General features: G+C 43.3%; 1 protein-coding gene across 1 annotated transcript; it reads left to right on the top strand.

The window, feature by feature from the left end:
- The first annotated feature begins 14,168 nt into the window (after window positions 1-14,168).
- Window positions 14,169-17,402, top strand: LOC116372989 (gastrula zinc finger protein XlCGF26.1-like). Its single transcript, XM_031821556.1, has 3 exons — window positions 14,169-14,321; window positions 14,836-15,618; window positions 15,999-17,402. The coding sequence occupies exons 2-3, from the start codon at window positions 15,094-15,096 to the stop codon at window positions 17,259-17,261; spliced, it is 1,788 nt and encodes a 595-aa protein (XP_031677416.1). The 5' UTR covers window positions 14,169-14,321; window positions 14,836-15,093; the 3' UTR covers window positions 17,262-17,402.
- The last annotated feature ends 4,882 nt before the right edge of the window (window positions 17,403-22,284 follow it).

The raw sequence follows: 22,284 nt of genomic DNA, 5'->3' as shown, positions 1-22,284 counted from the left end.
TTCGGTGAGGCAGGGCGCGGTAGTTTTGGATTGGCCCAGCATACCGACGGAACGGACATCTGATTGGATTCCATGTCGCAAAGCCCGCCCACCGAGTTACTGAATACTTCTAAAGGGACATTTTAAAAACGAGTCAAATTCATGTAGAGAAAGTGGACCTCCTGTCATTGACAGCAGTGGTGATATACGGCACGGCACAGCACAAATTGAAAGGAAGACAATAAATATCGATATCAATGTTTCTGCAGATGAACAATTTCTGGGATTAAAAGATTTTACTTTTGAAGAACTACACTGGAGGACTTTCTAGTGCGGTGCCACCCTCTCGGCCCCCAGAGCCTGAGTAGGGATTATTTGATTATTATATTTATTTTTTGTCTTTAAAGCTTCTCACTTTTCACCACACCCAGTATGTCGCGGCAATACACCATTTTGGGATGTTGTCCGCCAATAAAAACCCGAAGAAGAAGAGCTGGTCAGGTTTCTATCTACTTCCGTTCGTTCAAACGTTGTAATTTGAGACTAGGTTTACATAACCGTTAGCTAGGATTAGGTTAGTTAACGTTAGCTCTGCTCTCAGAGACTAGTTAGCTGCCTTAGCTTGGTAGCTAACTAACGTTAGAAAGTGCTAACTAGACATTTTAAGCTCAGCGTCAATATTAGAATACAATTACAATTGATTTTTGTCTGGTAGCTACAGGCAGATCGACTGTTCAATTAATGAGATGCTTTAATACACTGTTGTACTGTATGTTCGTGACAAGGCAACACGCTAGAATTGGCAAAACAGGTGATCTAAGCGACTTTGAGCGTGGTATGAATGTCAGTGCCAGGCGCGCCGTTTCCAATACCGCAGAAACTGACGGCCTCCTGGGCTCTTCATGCACGACAGCATCTAGGATTTACTGAGAATGGTGAGACAAACAGAACAACATCCAGTCATCGGCAGACTTGTGAGAGAAAACAGCTCGTTGATGAGAGGTCGAAGGAGAATGACAAGAATCATGCAAGCTAACAGGTGGGCCACAAACAGGCAAATAAACGGTACAGCAGTGGTGTGGAGAACGGCATTTCAGAACGCCCAACTCGTCCCTGTCACGGATAGGCTTTTGAAACAGGCGGCAACACAGGATTCCACTCCTATCAGCTAAAAACAAGATCAAGCGGCTCCAGGGGGCACACGATCACCAACGTTTTGGTCCACCGGCCACTGTGGCAGGTGTATACAAAAATCTATCAGCCACTCAGATTCTTGACCAGCTCAAATATGTTTTGTTGTTGCTAAAAGTACTCCGACAAAACAAACACAAAAATAATATATGTATGTAATAAATGTATCACTAGTAATAATGAATGTGGTATATTGTTTAATTTCATTTGTTGTGGCCTGAGTATTTTAATTTACTGCAGTGGGCTGAATCAGGGTCACAGAGATTGTCTCTTGGTAGTCTTGAATAAATCTACTTTGAAACAAAAGTCTCTACCTCACACACATGGTTATGGGCTTCTATAGAGTTTAAATGTATTCTATTTTGAGTTTGCATCCCAATATTACACTAAATATACATCACAGAAGACTGAAATATTACAAAACTTTTTGACATAGAAACACCAGATTTCTGTGGGTAAAAAAAAAAAAAGTGTAATAATGAAATAGTGAAAGATATGAATAACATTCCACCCATGAGGCCACTAGAGGGCGATTTGGTCATTTGACTGCAGGAAAAAAATATCACAGATGGGACGTATTTTTGGTGGGGTTTATCGGCAGTTGGCATCCAACCTTATGGTGCGTTACCGCCACCTACTGTCCTGAAGTGTGGGCCAGAGACGGGGAGAAACTAAATCCTACCTGCCAGCCCGTTGCTCTTAAAAAATATAAAATATTTGAGACTATATTTAATGACGTTCTACTCAGTGTACTCTTTAAACTCAATTCCTGTATCCCCCTTCTCCCTCACACTAGATCACATCCTCTCTCTTTCCCTCTGATACTGCCCACACTGTATCAGCACATGGTCCACTGTCTCTGTTTCCTGGCAATACTCACAGTTTCCTGTTGAAATGCTTTCCAATCACATGTAAAGTCTTATTCAACTGGCTGTGTCCCACCTTGTAAATATCCTCCTCTCTTCTGTCCCTTCCTGCTGTCCTCCCCTCCTCAACTGGCTCTGTCCCACCTTGTAAATATCCTCCTCTTCTGTCCCTTCCTGCTGTCCTCCCCTCCTCAACTGGCTGTGTCCCACCTTGTAAATATAGCCTCCTCTCTTCTGTCCCTTCCTGCTGTCCTCCCCTCCTCAACTGGCTGTGTCCCACCTTGTAAATATCCTCCTCTTCTGTCCCTTCCTGCTGTCCTCCCCTCACCAACTGGCTGTGTCCCACCTTGTAAATATAGCCTCCTCTCTTCTGTCCCTTCCTGCTGTCCTCCCCTCCTCAACTGGCTGTGTCCCACCTTGTAAATATCCTCCTCTTCTGTCCCTTCCTGCTGTCCTCCCCTCCTCAACTGGCTGTGTCCCACCTTGTAAATATAGCCTCTTCTCTTCTGTCCCTTCCTGCTGTCCTCCCCTCCTCAACTGGCTGTGTCCCACCTTGTAAATATCCTCCTCTTCTGTCCCTTCCTGCTGTCCTCCCCTCCTCAACTGGCTGTGTCCCACCTTGTAAATATAGCCTCTTCTCTTCTGTCCCTTCCTGCTGTCCTCCCATCACCAACTGGCTGTGTCCCACCTTATAAATATCCTCCTCTTCTGTCCCTTCCTGCTGTCCTCCCCTCCTCAACTGGCTCTGTCCCACCTTGTAAATATCCTCCTCTTCTGTCCCTTCCTGCTGTCCTCCCCTCCTCAACTGGCTGTGTCCCACCTTGTAAATATAGCCTCCTCTCTTCTGTCCCTTCCTGCTGTCCTCCCCTCCTCAACTGGCTGTGTCCCACCTTGTAAATATCCTCCTCTTCTGTCCCTTCCTGCTGTCCTCCCCTCCTCAACTGGCTGTGTCCCACCTTGTAAATATCCTCCTCTCCTGTCCCTTCCTGCTGTTCTCACCTCACCAACTGGCTGTGTCCCACCTTGTAAATATCCTCCTCTCTTCTGTCCCTTCCTGCTGTCCTCCCCTCCTCAACTGACTGTGTCCCACCTTGTAAATATAGCCTCCTCTTCTGTCCCTTCCTACTGTCCTCCCCTCCTCAACTGGCTCTGTCCCACCTTGTAAATATCCTCCTCTTCTGTCCCTTCCTGCTGTCCTCCCCTCCTCAACTGGCTCTGTCCCACCTTGTAAATATCCTCCTCTTCTGTCCCTTCCTGCTGTCCTCCCCTCCTCAACTGGCTCTGTCCCACCTTGTAAATATCCTCCTCTTCTGTCCCTTCCTGCTGTCCTCCCCTCCTCAACTGGCTGTGTCCCACCTTGTAAATAACCTCATCTTCTGTCCCTTCCTGCTGTCCTCCCCTCCCCAACTTGACCTCTGTACTTGAAATGAATGTCTGCCCTTAATATCTCTATTCCCCTGCTCCTGCTCTTAGTATCTCTATTCCCCTGCTCCTGTTCCCCTGCTCCTGCCATTAGTATCTCTATTCCCCTGCTCCTGCCCTTAGTATCTCTATTCCCCTGCTCCTGTTTCCCTGTTCCTGCCATTAGTATCTCTATTCCCCTGCTCCTGCCATTAGTATCTCTATTCTCCTGCTCCTGCCCTTAGTATCTCTATTCCTCTGCTCCTGCCATTAGTATCTCTATTCCCCTGCTCCTGCCCTTAGTATCTCTATTCCCCTGCTCCTGTTCCCCTGCTATTGCCATTAGTATCTCTATTCTCCTGCTCCTGCCATTAGTATCTCTATTCCCCTGCTCTTGCCATTAGTATCTCTATTCTCCTGCTCCTGCCCTTAGTATCTCTATTCCACTGCTCCAGCCATTAGTATCTCTATTCCTCTGCTCCTGCCATTAGTATCTCTATTCCACTGCTCCAGCCATTAGTATCTCTATTCCACTGCTCCTGCCATTAGTATCTCTATTCTCCTGCTCCTGCCATTAGTATCTCTATTCCACTGCTCCTGCCCTTAGTATCTCTATTCCCCTGCTCCTGCCATTAGTATCTATTCCCCTGCTCCTGCCATTAGTATCTCTATTCTCCTGCTCCTGCCATTAGTATCTCTATTCTCCTGCTCCTGCCATTAGTATCTCTATTCCCCTGCTCATGCCATTAGTATCTCTATTCTCCTGCTCCTGCCATTAGTATCGCTATTCCCCTGCCATTAGTATCTCTATTCTCCTGCTCCTGCCATTAGTATCTCTATTCCCCTGCTCCTGCCATTAGTATCTCTATTCCACTGCTCCTGCCATTAGTATCTCTATTCCCCTTCTCCTGCCGTTAGTATCTCTATTCCCCTGCTCCTGCCATTAGTATCTCTATTCCCCTGCTCCTGCCATTAGTATCTCTATTCTCCTGCTCCTGCCATTAGTATCTCTATTCCACTGCTCCTGCCATTAGTATCTCTATTCTCCCGCTCCTGCCATTAGTATCTCTATTCTCCTGCTCCTGCCATTAGTATCTCTATTCCACTGCTCCTGCCCTTAGTATCTCGATTCCCCTTCTCCTGCCATTAGTATCTCTATTCCCCTGCTCCTGCCATTAGTATCTCTATTCCCCTGCTCCTGCCATTAGTATCTCTATTCCCCTGCTCCTGCCATTAGTATCTCTATTCCACTGCTCCTGCCATTAGTATCTCTATTCCCCTGCTCCTGCCATTAGTATCTCTATTCTCCTGCCCTTAGTATCTCTTCCACTGCTCCAGCCATTAGTATCTCTATTCCCCTGCTCCTGCCATTAGTATCTTTTCCACTGCTCCAGCCATTAGTATCTCTTCCACTGCTCCTGCCATTAGTATCTCTATTCCACTGCTCCTGCCATTAGTATCTCTATTCTCCTGCTCCTGCCATTAGTATCTCTATTCCACTGCTCCTGCCATTAGTATCTCTATTCTCCTGCTCCTGCCATTAGTATCTCTATCCTCCTGCCCTTAGTATTTCTTCCACTGCTCCAGCCATTAGTATCTCTATTCCCCTGCTCCTGCCATTAGTATCTCTTCCACTGCTCCAGTCATTAGTATCTCTTCCACTGCTCCTGCCATTAGTATCTCTATTCCCCTGCTCCTGCCATTAGTATCTCTATTCTCCTGCTCCTGCCATTAGTATCTCTATTCCACTGCTCCTGCCCTTAGTATCTCTATTCCCCTGCTCCTGCCATTAGTATCTATTCCCCTGCTCCTTCCCATAGTATCTCTATTCCCCTGCTCCTGTTCCCCTGCTCCTGCCATTAGTATCTCTATTCCCCTGCTCCTGCCATTAGTATCTCTATTCCACTGCTCCTGCCATTAGTATCTCTATTCCCCTGCTCCTGCCATTAGTATCTCTATTCTCCTGCCCTTAGTATCTCTTCCACTGCTCCAGCCATTAGTATCTCTATTCCCCTGCTCCTGCCATTAGTATCTTTTCCACTGCTCCAGCCATTAGTATCTCTTCCACTGCTCCTGCCATTAGTATCTCTATTCCACTGCTCCTGCCATTAGTATCTCTATTCCCCTGCCATTAGTATCTCTATTTCCCTGCCCTTAGTATCTCTATTCCCCGGCAATTAGTAGCTCTATTCCCCTGCTCCTGCCATTAGTATCTCTATTCCCCTGCTCCTGCCATTAGTATCTCTATTCCCCTGCAATTAGTATCTCTATTCCCCTGCTCCTGCCATTAGTATCTCTATTCCCCTGCTATTAGTATCTCTATTCCCCTGCTCCTGCCATTAGTATCTCTATTCTCCTGCCATTAGTATCTCTATTCCACTGCTCCTTCCCTTAGTATCTCTATTCCACTGCTCCTTCCCTTAGTATCTCTATTCCCCTGCTCCTGTTCCCCTGCTCCTGCCATTAGTATCTCTATTCCCCTGCTCCTGCCATTAGTATCTCTATTCCACTGCTCCTGCCATTAGTATCTCTATTCCACTGCTCCTGCCATTATTATCTCTATTCCCCTGCTCCTGCCATTAGTATCTCTATTCCCCTGCTCCTGCCATTATTATCTCTATTCCCCTGCTCCTGCCATTAGTATCTCTATTCCCCTGCTCCTGCCATTAGTATCTCTATTCCCCTGCTCCTGCCATTAGTATCTCTATTCCCCTGCTCCTGCCATTAGTATCTCTATTCCCCTGCTCCTGCCATTAGTATCTCTATTCCCCTGCTCCTGCCATTAGTATCTCTATTCCACTGCTCCAGCCATTAGTATCTCTATTCCACTGCTCCTGCCATTAGTATCTCTATTCTCCTGCTCCTGCCATTAGTATCTCTATTCCACTGCTCCTGCCCTTAGTATCTCTATTCCCCTGCTCCTGCCATTAGTATCTATTCCCCTGCTCCTGCCATTAGTATCTCTATTCTCCTGCTCCTGCCATTAGTATCTCTATTCCACTGCTCCTGCCATTAGTATCTCTATTCCCCTGCTCCTGCCATTAGTATCTCTATTCCCCTGCACCTGCCATTAGTATCTCTATTCCCCTGCTCCTGCCATTAGTATCTCTATTCCACTGCTCCTGCCATTAGTATCTCTATTCCCCTGCTCCTGCCATTAGTATCTATTCCACTGCTCCTGCCATTAGTATCTCTATTCCCCTGCCATTAGTATCTCTATTTCCCTGCCCTTAGTATCTCTATTCCCCTGCAATTAGTATCTCTATTCCCCTGCTCCTGCCATTAGTATCTCTATTCCCCTGCCATTAGTATCTCTATTCCCCTGCAATTAGTATCTCTATTCCCCTGCTCCTGCCATTAGTATCTCTATTCCCCTGCCATTAGTATCTCTATTCCCCTGCTCCTGCCATTAGTATCTCTATTCCCCTGCTATTAGTATCTCTATTCCCCTGCTCCTGCCATTAGTATCTCTATTCCCCTGCTCCTGCCATTAGTATCTCTATTCCCCTGCTCCTGCCATTAGTATCTCTATTCTCCTGCCATTAGTATCTCTATTCCCCTTCCATTAGTATCTCTATTCCCCTGCCATTAGTATCTCTATTCCCCTGCCATTAGTATCTCTATTGCCCTGCTCCTGCCATTAGTATCTCTATTCCCCTGCTCCTGCCATTAGTATCTCTATTCCACTGCTCCTGCCATTAGTATCTCTATTCTCCTGCTCCTGCCATTAGTATCTCTATTCCACTGCTCCTGCCATTAGTATCTCTATTCTCCTGCTCCTGCCATTAGTATCTCTATTCTCCTGCCCTTAGTATTTCTTCCACTGCTCCAGCCATTAGTATCTCTATTCCCCTGCTCCTGCCATTAGTATCTCTTCCACTGCTCCAGCCATTAGTATCTCTTCCACTGCTCCTGCCATTAGTATCTCTATTCCCCTGCTCCTGCCATTAGTATCTCTATTCTCTTGCTCCTGCCATTAGTATCTCTATTCCACTGCTCCTGCCCTTAGTATCTCTATTCCCCTGCTCCTGCCATTAGTATCTATTCCCCTGCTCCTGCCATTAGTATCTCTATTCTCCTGCCATTAGTATCTCTATTCCACTGCTCCTTCCCTTAGTATCTCTATTCCACTGCTCCTTCCCTTAGTATCTCTATTCCCCTGAACCTGTTCCCCTGCTCCTGCCATTAGTATCTCTATTCCCCTGCTCCTGCCATTAGTATCTCTATTCCACTGCTCCTGCCATTAGTATCTCTATTCCACTGCTCCTGCCATTATTATCTCTATTCCCCTGCTCCTGCCATTAGTATCTGTATTCCCCTGCTCCTGCCATTAGTATCTCTATTCCCCTGCTCCTGCCATTATTATCTCTATTCCCCTGCTCCTGCCATTAGTATCTCTATTCCCCTGCTCCTGCCATTAGTATCTCTATTCCACTGCTCCAGCCATTAGTATCTCTATTCCACTGCTCCAGCCATTAGTATCTCTATTCCACTGCTCCTGCCATTAGTATCTCTATTCTCCTGCTCCTGCCATTAGTATCTCTATTCCCCTGCTCCTGCCATTAGTATCTATTCCCCTGCTCCTGCCATTAGTATCTCTATTCTCCTGCTCCTGCCATTAGTATCTCTATTCCACTGCTCCTGCCATTAGTATCTCTATTCCCCTGCTCCTGCCATTAGTATCTCTATTCCCCTGCTCCTGCCATTAGTATCTCTATTCCCCTGCTCCTGCCATTAGTATCTCTATTCCACTGCTCCAGCCATTAGTATCTCTATTCCACTGCTCCTGCCATTAGTATCTCTATTCTCCTGCTCCTGCCATTAGTATCTCTATTCCACTGCTCCTGCCCTTAGTATCTCTATTCCCCTGCTCCTGCCATTAGTATCTATTCCCCTGCTCCTGCCATTAGTATCTCTATTCTCCTGCTCCTGCCATTAGTATCTCTATTCCACTGCTCCTGCCATTAGTATCTCTATTCCCCTGCTCCTGCCATTAGTATCTCTATTCCACTGCTCCTGCCATTAGTATCTCTATTCCCCTGCTCCTGCCATTAGTATCTCTATTCCCCTGCTCCTGCCATTAGTATCTCTATTCCCCTGCTCCTGCCATTAGTATCTCTATTCCACTGCTCCAGCCATTAGTATCTCTATTCCACTGCTCCTGCCATTAGTATCTCTATTCTCCTGCTCCTGCCATTAGTATCTCTATTCCACTGCTCCTGCCCTTAGTATCTCTATTCCCCTGCTCCTGCCATTAGTATCTATTCCCCTGCTCCTGCCATTAGTATCTCTATTCTCCTGCTCCTGCCATTAGTATCTCTATTCCACTGCTCCTGCCATTAGTATCTCTATTCCCCTGCTCCTGCCATTAGTATCTCTATTCCCCTGCACCTGCCATTAGTATCTCTATTCCCCTGCTCCTGCCATTAGTATCTCTATTCCACTGCTCCTGCCATTAGTATCTCTATTCCCCTGCTCCTGCCATTAGTATCTCTATTCTCCTGCCCTTAGTATCTCTTCCACTGCTCCAGCCATTAGTATCTCTATTCCTCTGCTCCTGCCATTAGTATCTCTATTCCACTGCTCCAGCCATTAGTATCTCTATTCCACTGCTCCTGCCATTAGTATCTCTATTCTCCTGCTCCTGCCATTAGTATCTCTATTCCACTGCTCCTGCCATTAGTATCTCTATTCCACTGCTCCTGCCATTAGTATCTCTATTCTCCTGCTCCTGCAATTAGTATCGCTATTCCACTGCTCCTGCCCTTAGTATCTCTATTCCACTGCTCCAGCCATTAGTATCTCTATTCCACTGCTCCTGCTATTAGTATCTCTATTCTCCTGCTCCTGCCATTAGTATCTCTATTCCACTGCTCCTGCCATTAGTATCTCTATTCTCCTGCTCCTGCCATTAGTATCTCTATTCCACTGCTCCTGCCCTTAGTATCTCTATTCCACTGCTCCTGCCCTTAGTATCTCTATTCCCCTGCTCCTGCCATTAGTATCTATTCCCCTGCTCCTGCAATTAGTATCTCTATTCTCCTGCCATTAGTATCTCTATTCCACTGCTCCTTCGCTTAGTATCTCTATTCCCCTGCTCCTGTACCCCTGCTCCTGCCATTAGTATCTCTATTCCCCTGCTCCTGCCATTAGTATCTCTATTCCCCTGCTCCTGCCATTAGTATCTCTATTCCCCTGCTCCTGCCATTAGTATCTCTATTCTCCTGCCATTAGTATCTCTATTCTCCTGCCATTAGTATCTCTATTCTCCTGCCATTAGTATCTCTATTCTCCTGCCATTAGTATCTCTATTCCCCTGCCATTAGTATCTCTATTCCCCTGCAATTAGTATGTCTATTCCCCTGCTCCTGCCATTAGTATCTCTATTCCCCTGCCATTAGTATCTCTATTCCCCTGCCATTAGTATCTCTATTCCCCTGCCCTTAGTATCTCTATTCCCCTGCCATTAGTATCTCTATTCCCCTGCCATTAGTATCTCTATTCCCCTGCAATTAGTATCTCTATTCCCCTGCCATTAGTATCTCTATTCCCCTGCTCCTGCCATTAGTATCTCTATTCCCCTGCCATTAGTATCTCTATTCCCCTGCCCTTAGTATCTCTATTCCCCTGCTCCTGCCATTAGTATCTCTATTCCCCTGCCATTAGTATCTCTATTCCCCTGCCATTAGTATCTCTATTCCCCTGCAATTAGTATCTCTATTCCCCTGCTCCTGCCATTAGTATCTCTATTCCCCTGCCATTAGTATCTCTATTCCCCTGCTCCTGCCATTAGTATCTCTATTCCCCTGCCATTAGTATCTATATTCCCCTGCTCCTGCCATTAGTATCTCTATTCCCCTGCTCCTGCCATTAGTATCTCTATTCTCCTGCCATTAGTATCTCTATTCTCCTGCCATTAGTATCTCTATTCCCCTGTCATTAGTATCTCTATTCCCCTGCCATTAGTATCTCTATTCCCCTGCCATTAGTATCTCTATTGCCCTGCTCCTGCCATTAGTATCTCTATTCCCCTGCTCCTGCCATTAGTATCTCTATTCCCCTGCTCCTGCCATTAGTATCTCTATTCGCCTGCCATTAGTATCTCTATTCTCCTGCCATTAGTATCTCTATTACCCTGCCATTAGTATCTCTATTCCCCTGCCATTAGTATCTCTATTCCCCTGCCATTAGTATCTCTATTCCCCTGCCATTAGTATCTCTATTACCCTGCCATTAGTATCTCTATTCCCCTGCCATTAGTATCTATATTCCCCTGCTCCTGCCATTTCTCCACCATCACTGTCCATATCAGGCTTACTGCCTCTGCCTTGCTCATTGAAACTACAACATCCCCACTACTAAGTGCTTGTTTAGCCAGTATATCAACTACCTCGTTCCACTCCCATATGAGCTGGGACCCATGTAAATATTATCTGGATATATATTTGTCTAATCCTGCCATGGGTTTGTAGCACCTCATAAAGCAGGTCTTGTCTGCTACGTGATATAAAGTACTGAAGACTCATCAACACTGCACATGAATCAGAGTAAATAACTACTCTTAACATGGCTTAACATCCTCCACCCACTGCAAGGCCAACAGTATGGCCATCATCTCCCCCGAATATACAGCCAGATGATCTGTAATGCGTTTCCTGACTTCCACCCCACCATCCTGCACTACAAATGCTGACCCAGAACATCCTGTCCTTGGATCTTTTGAACCATCTGTGTATATGGCCACAACATCCTGATAAACAGTATCCAGACATCTCTTAAACCAATCAGATGAATTCAACACCCTCCCTATCTGTCCCTAGTCTCTCCAATCAGATGGATCAACACCCTCCCTATCTGTCCCTAGTCTCTCCAATCAGATGGACCAACACCCTTTATTTCACCTTTATTTAACCAGGTAGGCTAGTTGAGAACAAGTTCTCATTTGCAACTGCGACCTGGCCAAGATAAAGCATAGCAATTTGACAAATACAACAACACAGAGTTACACATGGAATAAACAAAACATACAGTCAATAATACAGTAGAAAAATATCCTGTGCAGGTGTTGTTACACGTGATTTGCCACTTTGAGGACGATCAGCTGTCCGTCCTGTCTCCCTGTAGGGCTGTCTTAGGCATCTCACAGTACGGACATTGCAATTTATTGCCCTGGCCACATCTGCAGTCCTCATGCCTCCTTGCAGCATACCTAAGGCACATTCACACAGATGAGCAGGGACCCTGGGCATCTTTCTTTTGGTGTTTTTCAGAGTCAGTAGAAAGACCTCTTTAGTGTCCTACGTTTTCATAACTGTGACCTTAATTGCCTACCGTTTAAGCTGTTTGTGTCTTAACGACCGTTCCACAGGTGCATGTTCAGTAATTGTTTATGGTTCATTGAAAAAGCATGGGAAACAGTGTTTAAGCCCTTTACAATGAAGATCTGTCAAGTTATTTGGATTTTTATGAATGATCTTTGAAATACTTTTTTTTCTGAGTTTACAAGTAGTGATGAAGTCAATCTCTCCTCCACTTTGAGGCAGGAGAGATTAACATGCATATGATTAATGTTAGCTCTCTGTGTACATCCAAGGGCCAGCCTTATATATGGCACCTGGCCACACGACAAGGGCCTGTAGGACCTGCCTTGTTGATAGTGCTGTTAAGAAGGCAGAGCAGTGCTTTATTATGGACAGACTTCTCCCTATTTTAGCTGCTGTTGTATCAATATGTTTTGACCATGACAGTTTACAATCCAGGGTTACTCCAAGCAGTTTAATCACCGCAATTTGACCAATTTACACATTTATTTATTACAAGATTAAGTTGAGGTTTAGGATTTAGTGAATGATTTGTGCAACTCTATTGCACGTCTGCAAAATGTAGGAACTCCCCCTAAAACATTTAATTCATGCTTCAAAATCTAGTTATTTTTCAGTAAATTGGCCAATGCCACCAAAATGAAACAAAATGTTTAGATGTTTTATTCACCATGGCAGTCAACCCTGGAAATGTTTAGATGTTTTTTCACCATGGCAGTCAACCCTGGAAATGTTTAGATGTTTTTTCACCATGGCAGTCAACCCTGGAAATGTTTAGATGTTTTATTCACCATGGCAGTCAACCCTGGAAATGTTTAGATGTTTTATTCACCATGGCAGTCAACCCTGGAAATGTTTAGATGTTTTATTCACCATGGCAGTCAACCCTGGAAATGTTTAGATGTTTTATTCACCATGGCAGTCAACCCTGGAAATGTTTAGATGTTTTATTCACCATGGCAGTCAACCCTGGAAATGTTTAGATGTTATTCACCATGGCAGTCAACCCTGGAAATGTTTAGATGTTATTCACCATGGCAGTCAACCCTGGAAATGTTTAGATGTTTTATTCACCATGGCAGTCAACCCTGGAAATGTTTTGATGTTTATTCACCATGGCAGTCAACCCTGGAAATGTTTAGATGTTTTATTCACCATGGCAGTCAACCCTGGAAATGTTTAGATGTTATTCACCATGGCAGTCAACCCTGGAAATGTTTAGATGTTTTATTCACCATGGCAGTCAACCCTGGAAATGTTTAGATGTTTTATTCACCATGGCAGTCAACCCTGGAAATGTTTAGATGTTTTATTCACCATGGCAGTCAACCCTGGAAATGTTTAGATGTTTTATTCACCATGGCAGTCAACCCTGGAAATGTTTTATATACACATTTCAGTTTTGTTCTACTTCTTCGTTGACACTGACTGCTTACGGTACTATACCAGAATGTCAGTTCCCTCTCGCTGAATGCTGTTGTGTATCACACGGAGCTTTTTAGATACCGATTTCAACAGTAGGTCAAAGTTTGCTGGGAAGAGTCAATATTGTAGTACACAGAAAAAAAAGGAAATGCACATTTGTATGTTTACAGTAAATATATTTTTGTAGCAATGTGTTTACATGTAAACAGAACGTTCACATTTTCATGTCCAGTTTTACATTTCTTACATGTAAAGTCATATAGTGAACAGAAAAATTTGCCACAAAATGACATCCATGCAAAATAAAATAAAAAGTTAAAACAAGCAACAATGAAAACCTGAGGTAGTTCTGTAAAAAATAATAATAATAACTGTACCTCCTCACAGTGTGTCACGCTACAAGTTCCCCTCTTCTTGGTGGACATCCTGTCACTCTTGTTGGTCTGGACAGAGATTTTTGTCAACATCACATCATATCTTGGCTAATAATATAATCCAGTTCCCCTGGGCCCAGACGTCAATTCAACGTCTATTCCACGTTGGTTCAATGTAATTTCATTGAAATGACATGAAAACAACGTTGTTCAACCAGTGATTGAAATAAGCTAGCAAGTTTACCTCAATTACCTCGTTAGACTCTTGTATTGCCCTTGATCATGATTTTCAGTTCCATTACATTACACAGAAGAGAAATTGGACGAAGGCGTCTTCTGAATGGGGAAGTATTGTTAAATAAGAGCCACAATGCTCGGTCTGAACATTAACAAGCATCGCTTGCGATTAGGTTTTGAAAACAGTAGGACCTTATCTTTCATATCTGCATCTTTTTTATTTTTTTTATTTATTTTTTTACAAACGGTTCAATTGATACACACCTTAACATTTAGTTGTTGCAAATATATTTTCAGATTTTGGTTTGCGCAAATGTATAACCTAGTTCTAACCCTTTCGCTCGAAACTCTCACCCTTTCGCGACTGCTCTCCTTTCATGTCCTTTCCCAGCCGCCGTACTTTCTGCTGGCCCCGCCCCTTTGTTGCTTCTTCTCGAAAGCGTACAGGCCGCTCTTTGAAAAGCTAGTTAGATAGCTAACTAGAAGACTATTGAACACTTCGAAAGGGAAACATAAAACTTGAGCTGGTGAGTAAAGCATTAGATATCTACCAATGGTCATAACGGGTCGCCCAGACGTCGTTAGGTTTGCATAACCACTAGCTAGCTATCTGCTCTTCAGACCAGCTGCTGTTTAGCTTGGTAGCTAGCTAGCTAATAGCTCCTACTAACCCATTTGAAGCTGTGCTCAAACTCAGTCGATACACAAATACAATTATTGTTTTCTGACTGGTAACTACATGCCGATAGATTTTAGCTGTATAGAATAGCTATGTTAGTTAGCTTGTTAGCTATGTTAGTTAGCTTGTTAGTTAGCGGAATTATGCTTCCAGGTTGGATCCTTCAAAATAAAAGCCGTCATAGGAATATTTTCATTAATTAATGGTCACCTGATATTGTTCTATTTAGTAAAAACAAAATATTTCAAATGAATGATAGAAAATGTAACGATTTGACACACTTGACAGCAATGGAATCTGACTGTAGATATTGGATGGTACAGAGTGTTTTTGTATTACACAACATCCTCCTATCTACACAGGTGACCTCACAAGGAATTCCCCTCCTGCTCTGGTGGGAGGAAGAAGATCCAGTGTCATGACAACTCAGAACCTGGAATAACTTGTCTTGGTCGGAGACTCACAAAAGCAGCACTTCCTGAAACTCCCAGTGTGGGAGGAGAGATCTAGGAGACCTTTGAATCCATACGAAAGGAAAGACACCTCACCCTATTCTTTTTGTGACCAAGACACATTGTAACTCACCAGAATAGGATCATTTGAGAATCTTCTGGGACAAAATGGATCGAGAGAAGGGAATGTTGATGGATGAAATTGAAAAGGGTTTATGGAATTTAACCGAGGACAATCTGCGTTACCTTTGTGAACGTCATGGACACGGTGGGAAAGATGGCCTCGAAGTCAAAGGCATGGATCACCGCTCGTTGCGGCGTAAAATCCTGGAGGAAATGTGGGACAATACGGATTCAATGAAATCAGAGGAGCAGGGAATATCTTGGTTAGTCCAACTGAAAGAGGACATCAGGAGGATACAGGAGGAGGGTAGCAGTGCTGATGATGATGATGATGATGATGATGATGGTGCTGTAGACTGTGACGAAGAATGGAACGGGGAGAGGGCCGGGGTTCAGTTACCTAGCAATGGGTTGGAGGTGGAGCCCATGAGTTCCAGCCAATCTGATGATGATGGCGACGTAGACTGTGATGAAGAAAGGGACGAGGAGGTCAGGGATTGGATGGCTAGCGATGGGCTGGAGGTGGAGTTGTCTCCAGAGAGGCACACACCAGAGCAGAGAGTCAGAGAGGTGAGTACTTGATTTCTTACATTTTGTTTCGCAGGTCTTTCCTTGATTCCTCGAACTCCCCTTTATAAAAAAAAAGATCTGATGTTCCTCCTCTTGGTCTTTCTCTTCATCTGGGGTGTAATCATTATTCCAAACAGTTTTAAAAAGTTTTACAACGGGGGGGGGGGGTGTTTTATATAAGACAAAGTCGGGTAGGTCCCTCCCCGTTTTCATTCCGTTGACTTCTGTTTGTGTTCTTGTGAATACACCCCTGATGTTCCTCCTCTTGGCCTTTTCTCATGCAATGGATTTTGAGAAGTAGTTTGAATAATTGATGAGAGACTTGGCGGGTAGGAGATGGTGTCCCAACCTGTTTCATTTGGTATTTTTACCGTTTCCAGGACAAGCCTCCCCGGCCCCCCGCCACCCTCTCGAAGTCCCCGGGTCGTGCGTCCCGCGGTAGCGCCCTACTGCGCTGTCTGAAGAAGAGGGTGTCTGTGCAGCTAGACGACAGCAAGACAACTCGCACAGGAGAGAAATCTCACAGCCCGTCTAGCGCTAAACGATGCAAGAAAACTCCCCCAGGAGACAGGCCCAGCTCCCATATCTGTGATCACTGTGGGAAGAATTTAGGAAGTCAAAAAAGCCTGAAAAGCCACATGCGCGTTCATACCGAAGACAAACCTCATGAGTGCTCCGAGTGTGGGGAGACGTTCCGTCTGTTAAGAAGCCTTAAAAAACATCAGAAACTTCACACTGGTGAGGTTAGAGGGACGAAGAAAGTCAAAGTCCCTCATCTGTGTCCTCACTGCGGGACGATGCTAGCTTCGAAGAAAGAATTAAAGGATCATCTGAGAATCCGCCACACTGAGAAAACTCAGCTCTGCTCTGAATGTGGCAAGAGATTCTCTAGCACCTACGCCCTGAGGAAACACCAGAGGCTACACACTGGGGAGCAGCTCCACCTCTGCCCTGACTGTGGGAAGACCTTCTATACTCAGGCACACTTGATATCTCACCAGAGGGTCCATGCTGAACACAGGGAAAGGCCGCATGTGTGTCCCGTCTGTGGGAGGGGCTTTACAGCAGCTTCGTCCTTGAAGTCACATCAGAGTATTCACACCGGAGAGAAACCTTACCTCTGCGCTGAATGCGGGAAGAGTTTCAGAACATTAGGACACTTCACAACACACCAGAAGCAGCATGTCGAAGCAAAGCCATCTTTCCCTTGCCCTGTTTGCAATCAGTGTCTCTCAACAAAGCGCAACCTGATATTTCACCAGAGAATGCACACGGGAGAGAAGCCTTACCACTGCTCTCAGTGTGACCGGCGCTTTGTTAATGAGCAGAAATTGAAAAGTCATCAGCGTGTACACACTGGAGAGAAGCCCTACCTTTGCTCCCAGTGTGGGAAAAGTTTCGCTCTTTCACAAAATCTTAAAAAGCATCTCAGGGTGCATTCAGGTGAGAGACGTTACAGATGTACCTATTGTGTAAAGAGTTTCATTTCTTCATCTGGTCTGAAATCACACCTGCAAACGCACACTGGAGTGAAACCCTGCCACTGCCCTGAATGTGGGAAAGGTTTCTCAGAGAAGAGAGCTCTGAAGAATCACATGCTCACACACGGGAGAGAAACCGCTCCAACGTTCCAATGTCTGTGAGAATGTAACTCAGCACCCGGAGATCACACGCTGGGGTTGAAGAGCATAAATAACTGCCATTTAGAATGAGTCGCTCTGGATAAGAGCGTCTGCTAAATTACTAAAACATTTTTAAATAAAACGTAGATATTGTACACCGCTGCCTTCCCGACTCCCACGTGATAGTTCATTTCTTTCTTATTTTCTCTGAAAAGACTTACCAAGAAACGACCATTAACTAGTTATTTTGTGTCTGGGTGTTCTGTTTATGAATTGTCTGCTTGCTTTGAACTGTTCTATCTAGCCTGAATCCAGAACCTGTTTTGTGCTAATATGTGTGTGTATATATAAATGTATATATGACTCCCATTTTGGCATGTATATAGCAGTGTATGGTGCAGTACCAATGTGGACACAAAAAGGACACCACTTGCCTGTTTTTTTTTTTTTTTTATGTTGTGAGGTTGCTTCAGTTGTCTTCTACTATGGTTGGCTCGCGCTATGGCCGTTTTAGACGAGGTCTGCCAAGACAACTGTACAAATCTGAACGAAGCAACTAGATAAATACATTATGACATCTTATTCCCGAGGTAACGAACACACCTGCACTGATCTGCCTCGTATCTTTTGCATAGAGTTGATCAAAAGGACTCCGCCTACAATGGGCTGTTATAATGTTAAAAAATAATACTGAAGTGAAGTAAATTTATTTGTCAAAACAGGCTGATTTAATAAGCCTGGGGGGGAGGCCGCCATTGTAAATAAGAATTTGTTTGTTAACTGACTTGCCTAGTTAAATCAAATAAATATTGCCTAGTTAAATCAAATAAATAAATATTTATATGTTATTTAACTAGGCAAGTCGTGGTGCTCCCTGTGCACATTGAGTGTGCATGTGAGTTTGCCCCCGTGAAAAGGATGCAACCCGGAGATATACAGTGCGACAGGTAACCTAGCGGTTAAGAGCGGTTAACCGAAAGGTCACTGGTTCGAATCCCTGAGACGAATGGGTGAAAAATCTGCCCTTGAGCAAGGCACTTAACTCTAATAGCTCCTGTAAGTCACTCTGGATAAGAGCGTCTGCTAAATGTTTTATATAGACCGTCCACAAGTCAGCGTTTTGCGAACGTGAGTAGGTTACGTTGAAAACAGTTTTCCATTTTGGATGCGGTCTCCAGTTAATTTATAGGCCGAGGCTACGAATATAAAGTGTTCTCCCCCGCCTCCGTTCCTCTCCTTTAGAAACATTTTTCTCAAAACGAAGGATACAAATCATGTTTTGTGTTATTTTACACACACACATTCAAGTTTCTCTCTTTCATCGATACTTTACTCCTTCTGAACCCTCGACCGATGTGATCGACATGGGGCTGTAGCCTCATATTTCTGAACCCTCGACCAATGTGATCGACATGGGGCTGTAGCCTCATATTTCTGAACGGCTGGAATATATAAACTCTGTGGCGATTTGAAAGAATATTCCCAAAATATATATAGTGCCTTGCGAAAGTATTCGGCCCCCTTGAACTTTGCGACCTTTTGCCACATTTCAGGTGTCAAACATAAAGATATAAAACTGTATTTTTTTTGTGAAGAATCAACAACAAGTGGGACACAATCATGAAGTGGAACGACATTTATTGGATATTTCAAACTTTTTTAACAAATCACAAACTGAAGTTAATACTTTGTAGCGCCACCTTTTGCTGCGATTACAGCTGTAAGTCGCTTGGGGTATGTCTCTATCAGTTTTGCACATCGAGAGACTGACATTTTTTCCCATTCCTCCTTGCAAAACAGCTCGAGCTCAGTGAGGTTGGATGGAGAGCATCCATGGTTTATTTTTGAACCATTCCATTGTAGATTTTGCTTTATGTTTTGGATCATTGTCTTGTTGGAAGACAAATCTCCATCCCAGTCTCAGGTCTTTTGCAGACTCCATCAGGTTTTCTTCCAGAATGGTCCTGTATTTGGCTCCATCCATCTTCCCAATTTTAACCATCTTCCCTGTCCCTGCTGAAGAAAAGCAGGCCCAAACCATGATGCTGCCACCACCATGTTTGACAGTGGGGATGGTGTGTTCAGGGTGATGAGCTGTGTTGCTTTTACGCCAAACATAACGTTTTGCATTGTTGCCAAAAAGTTAAATTTTGGTTTCATCTGACCAGAGCACCTTCTTCCACATGTTTGGTGTGTCTCCCAGGTGGCTTGTGGCAAACTTTAAACGACACTTTTTATGGATATCTTTAAGAAATGGCTTTCTTCTTGCCACTCTTCCATAAAGGCCAGATTTGTGCAATATACGACTGATTGTTGTCCTATGGACAGAGTCTCCCACCTCAGCTGTAGATCTCTGCAGTTCATCCAGAGTGATCATGGGCCTCTTGGCTGCATCTCTGATCAGTCTTCTCCTTGTATGAGCTGAAAGTTTAGAGGGACGGCCAGGTCTTGGTAGATTTCCATTTCAATATTATCGCTTGCACAGTGCTCCTTGGGATGTTTAAAGCTTGGGAAATCTTTTTGTATCCAAATCCGGCTTTAAACTTCTTCACAACAGTATCTTGGACCTGCCTGGTGTGTTCCTTGTTCTTCATGATGCTCTCTGCGCTTTTAACGGACCTCTGAGACTATCACAGTGCAGGTGCATTTATACGGAGACTTGATTACACACAGGTGGATTGTATTTATCATCATTAGTCATTTAGGTCAACATTGGATCATTCAGAGATCCTCACTGAACTTCTGGAGAGAGTTTGCTGCACTGAAAGTAAAGGGGCTGAATAATTTTGCACGCCCAATTTTTCAGTTTTTGATTTGTTAAAAAAAGTTTGAAATATCCAATAAATGTCATTCCACTTCATGATTGTGTCCCACTTTTGTTGTTGATTCTTCACAAAAAAATACAGTTTTATATCTTTATGTTTGAAGCCTGAAATGTGGCAAAAGGTCGCAAAGTTCAAGGGGGCCGAATACTTTCGCAAGGCACTGTACATATGTGAAGGCTTTACTGTCTGTTGTGACCGATATTGCCTTGATTAAGACGCAGTTTACACGCTGCATTGGAGCAACAAAAAACGATCAGCCAGAGTTACTGAACACTAAATGCTTCCTCCATTAGCTAGCTACTGGCAACATTATGTTATCGCAATAAATGAGGTTCTATTACTATTATTATTAATAATAATATCCATTTAATTACATGGCATTACATTAGATTACATTACATGGCATTACATTAGATTACATTACATTAATTACATGGCATTACATTACATTACATGGCATTACATTAGATTACATTACATTAATTACATGGCATTACATTACATTAATTACATGGCATTACATTAGATTACATTACATTAATTACATGGCATTACATTAGATTACATTACATTAATTACATGGCATTACATTCGATTACATTACATTAATTACATGGCATTACATTCGATTACATTACATTAATTACATGGCATTACATTAGATTACATTACATTAATTACATGACATTACATTCGATTACATTACATTAATTACATGGCATTACATTAGATTACATTAATTACATGGCATTACATTAGATTACATTACATTAATTACATGGCATTACATTAGATTACATTACATTAATTACATGGCATTACATTAGATTACATTACATTAATTACATGGCATTACATTAGATTACATTACATTAATTACATTACATTACATTAATTACATGGCATTAGATTACATTAATTACATGGCATTACATTAGATTACATTACATTAATTACATGGCATTACATTAGATTACATTACATTAATTACATAGCATTACATTAGATTACATTACATTAATTACATGGCAGTTTAGAAGAAGTCTGAAGAAGCAACTAGCCACATGTGTTTTATATATTTATTTAAAGGTATAGGCTCCAATTCTTCTGAATGAGTGTCTCTCTATCCGCTTCTTGTAATGTGTCATTGCTTAAGAACTAATGAATGATATTTTTAACAGACCCACGTTATGTTCCCCGGGCGCCGAAGACGTCGATTTAAAGCAGCCTTCCCAGCACCTCTCTGATTCAGAGGAGTTGTTAAATGCATTTCAGTTGAAGGTATTTAGTTGTACAACTGTCTAGGTATCCCCCCTTTCCCCTTGACTTCCAGGAGTCATCTTTTAATTCTACATCAATACATGCACAATTCATAATGTAGATTATAGTGTTCATAGTGTACTCTGTAGTTTTTATCTTACTGTTCATAGTGTAGTTTTTAGCTTACACTGTTCATAGTGTACATACTGTATGTGAATTGTGTATATCTTGTCCGTATATTCTGTTTGTTGTCTGTCTGTAGCCTATATTCTGTTTATTGTGTCAGCAACATATCACCGAGTCAAATGTCTGTACATGCAAATGTGTTTGGCGAATAAAGGTGATTCTCCGTTCCATCCGTTGACTGGAGGGGGAAGTTACAGATGTTGACATGTCTCACACAGTTGTTCATCTAATGTTTCATTTTGATATGGGTTTTTTTTATGTTTAAAAATTAAACGTGTTTTTCCAAATAATAAGTCATGTTTGTTCCTGCTTGGCCCCAGTGGTGAGACTGGTTTGGATGCTGAGTCATGAAGTTGAGCTCATTTTTCGGTCTTGTATCTATCTTGATTAATCCAGTGTTTCCCAACCAACCCCCCCCCCCCCCCCCCCCCCCCACACTTCACAGCTGATTCCAATCATCAACTAATCATCAAGATTTGACCATTTGAATCCGCTGTGTCGTGTTCGGGCAAAAACCAAAACGTGGCAACCGAGTTTGGGAAACGCTGACTTAATCCCGCGGAAACTAAAGCGGTTTGAAGTGGATAGAAAATGGGATGTATTCATTAGTTGCAGGTCATAGTAAACAGTTTTGCAACATAAAATGTTATGCAATGAAAACTAGTTTCGTTTGGACAAATCCCGAGTAAATACACCCAATGTATTAATGTATAGATCATTTCATAAAACTACTTTCACGTTTGCTTTCATCGCCCCATTTGGTAAATTACTCA

This window comes from Oncorhynchus kisutch, unplaced genomic scaffold, assembly GCF_002021735.2.
Source record: "Oncorhynchus kisutch isolate 150728-3 unplaced genomic scaffold, Okis_V2 scaffold3992, whole genome shotgun sequence".
NCBI lineage: Eukaryota > Metazoa > Chordata > Actinopteri > Salmoniformes > Salmonidae > Oncorhynchus > Oncorhynchus kisutch.
This window is presented reverse-complemented; position numbering and strand designations above follow the sequence as displayed.

Excerpts from the sequence above, each read along its gene's own strand:
- LOC116372989 (XM_031821556.1), top strand. The coding sequence starts at position 15,094 with ATGGATCGAGAGAAGGGAATGTTGATGGATGAAATTGAAAAGGGTTTA. Across the intron at positions 15,619-15,998 it reads CAGAGCAGAGAGTCAGAGAG|GACAAGCCTCCCCGGCCCCC; the intron begins GTGAGTACTTGA and ends TACCGTTTCCAG.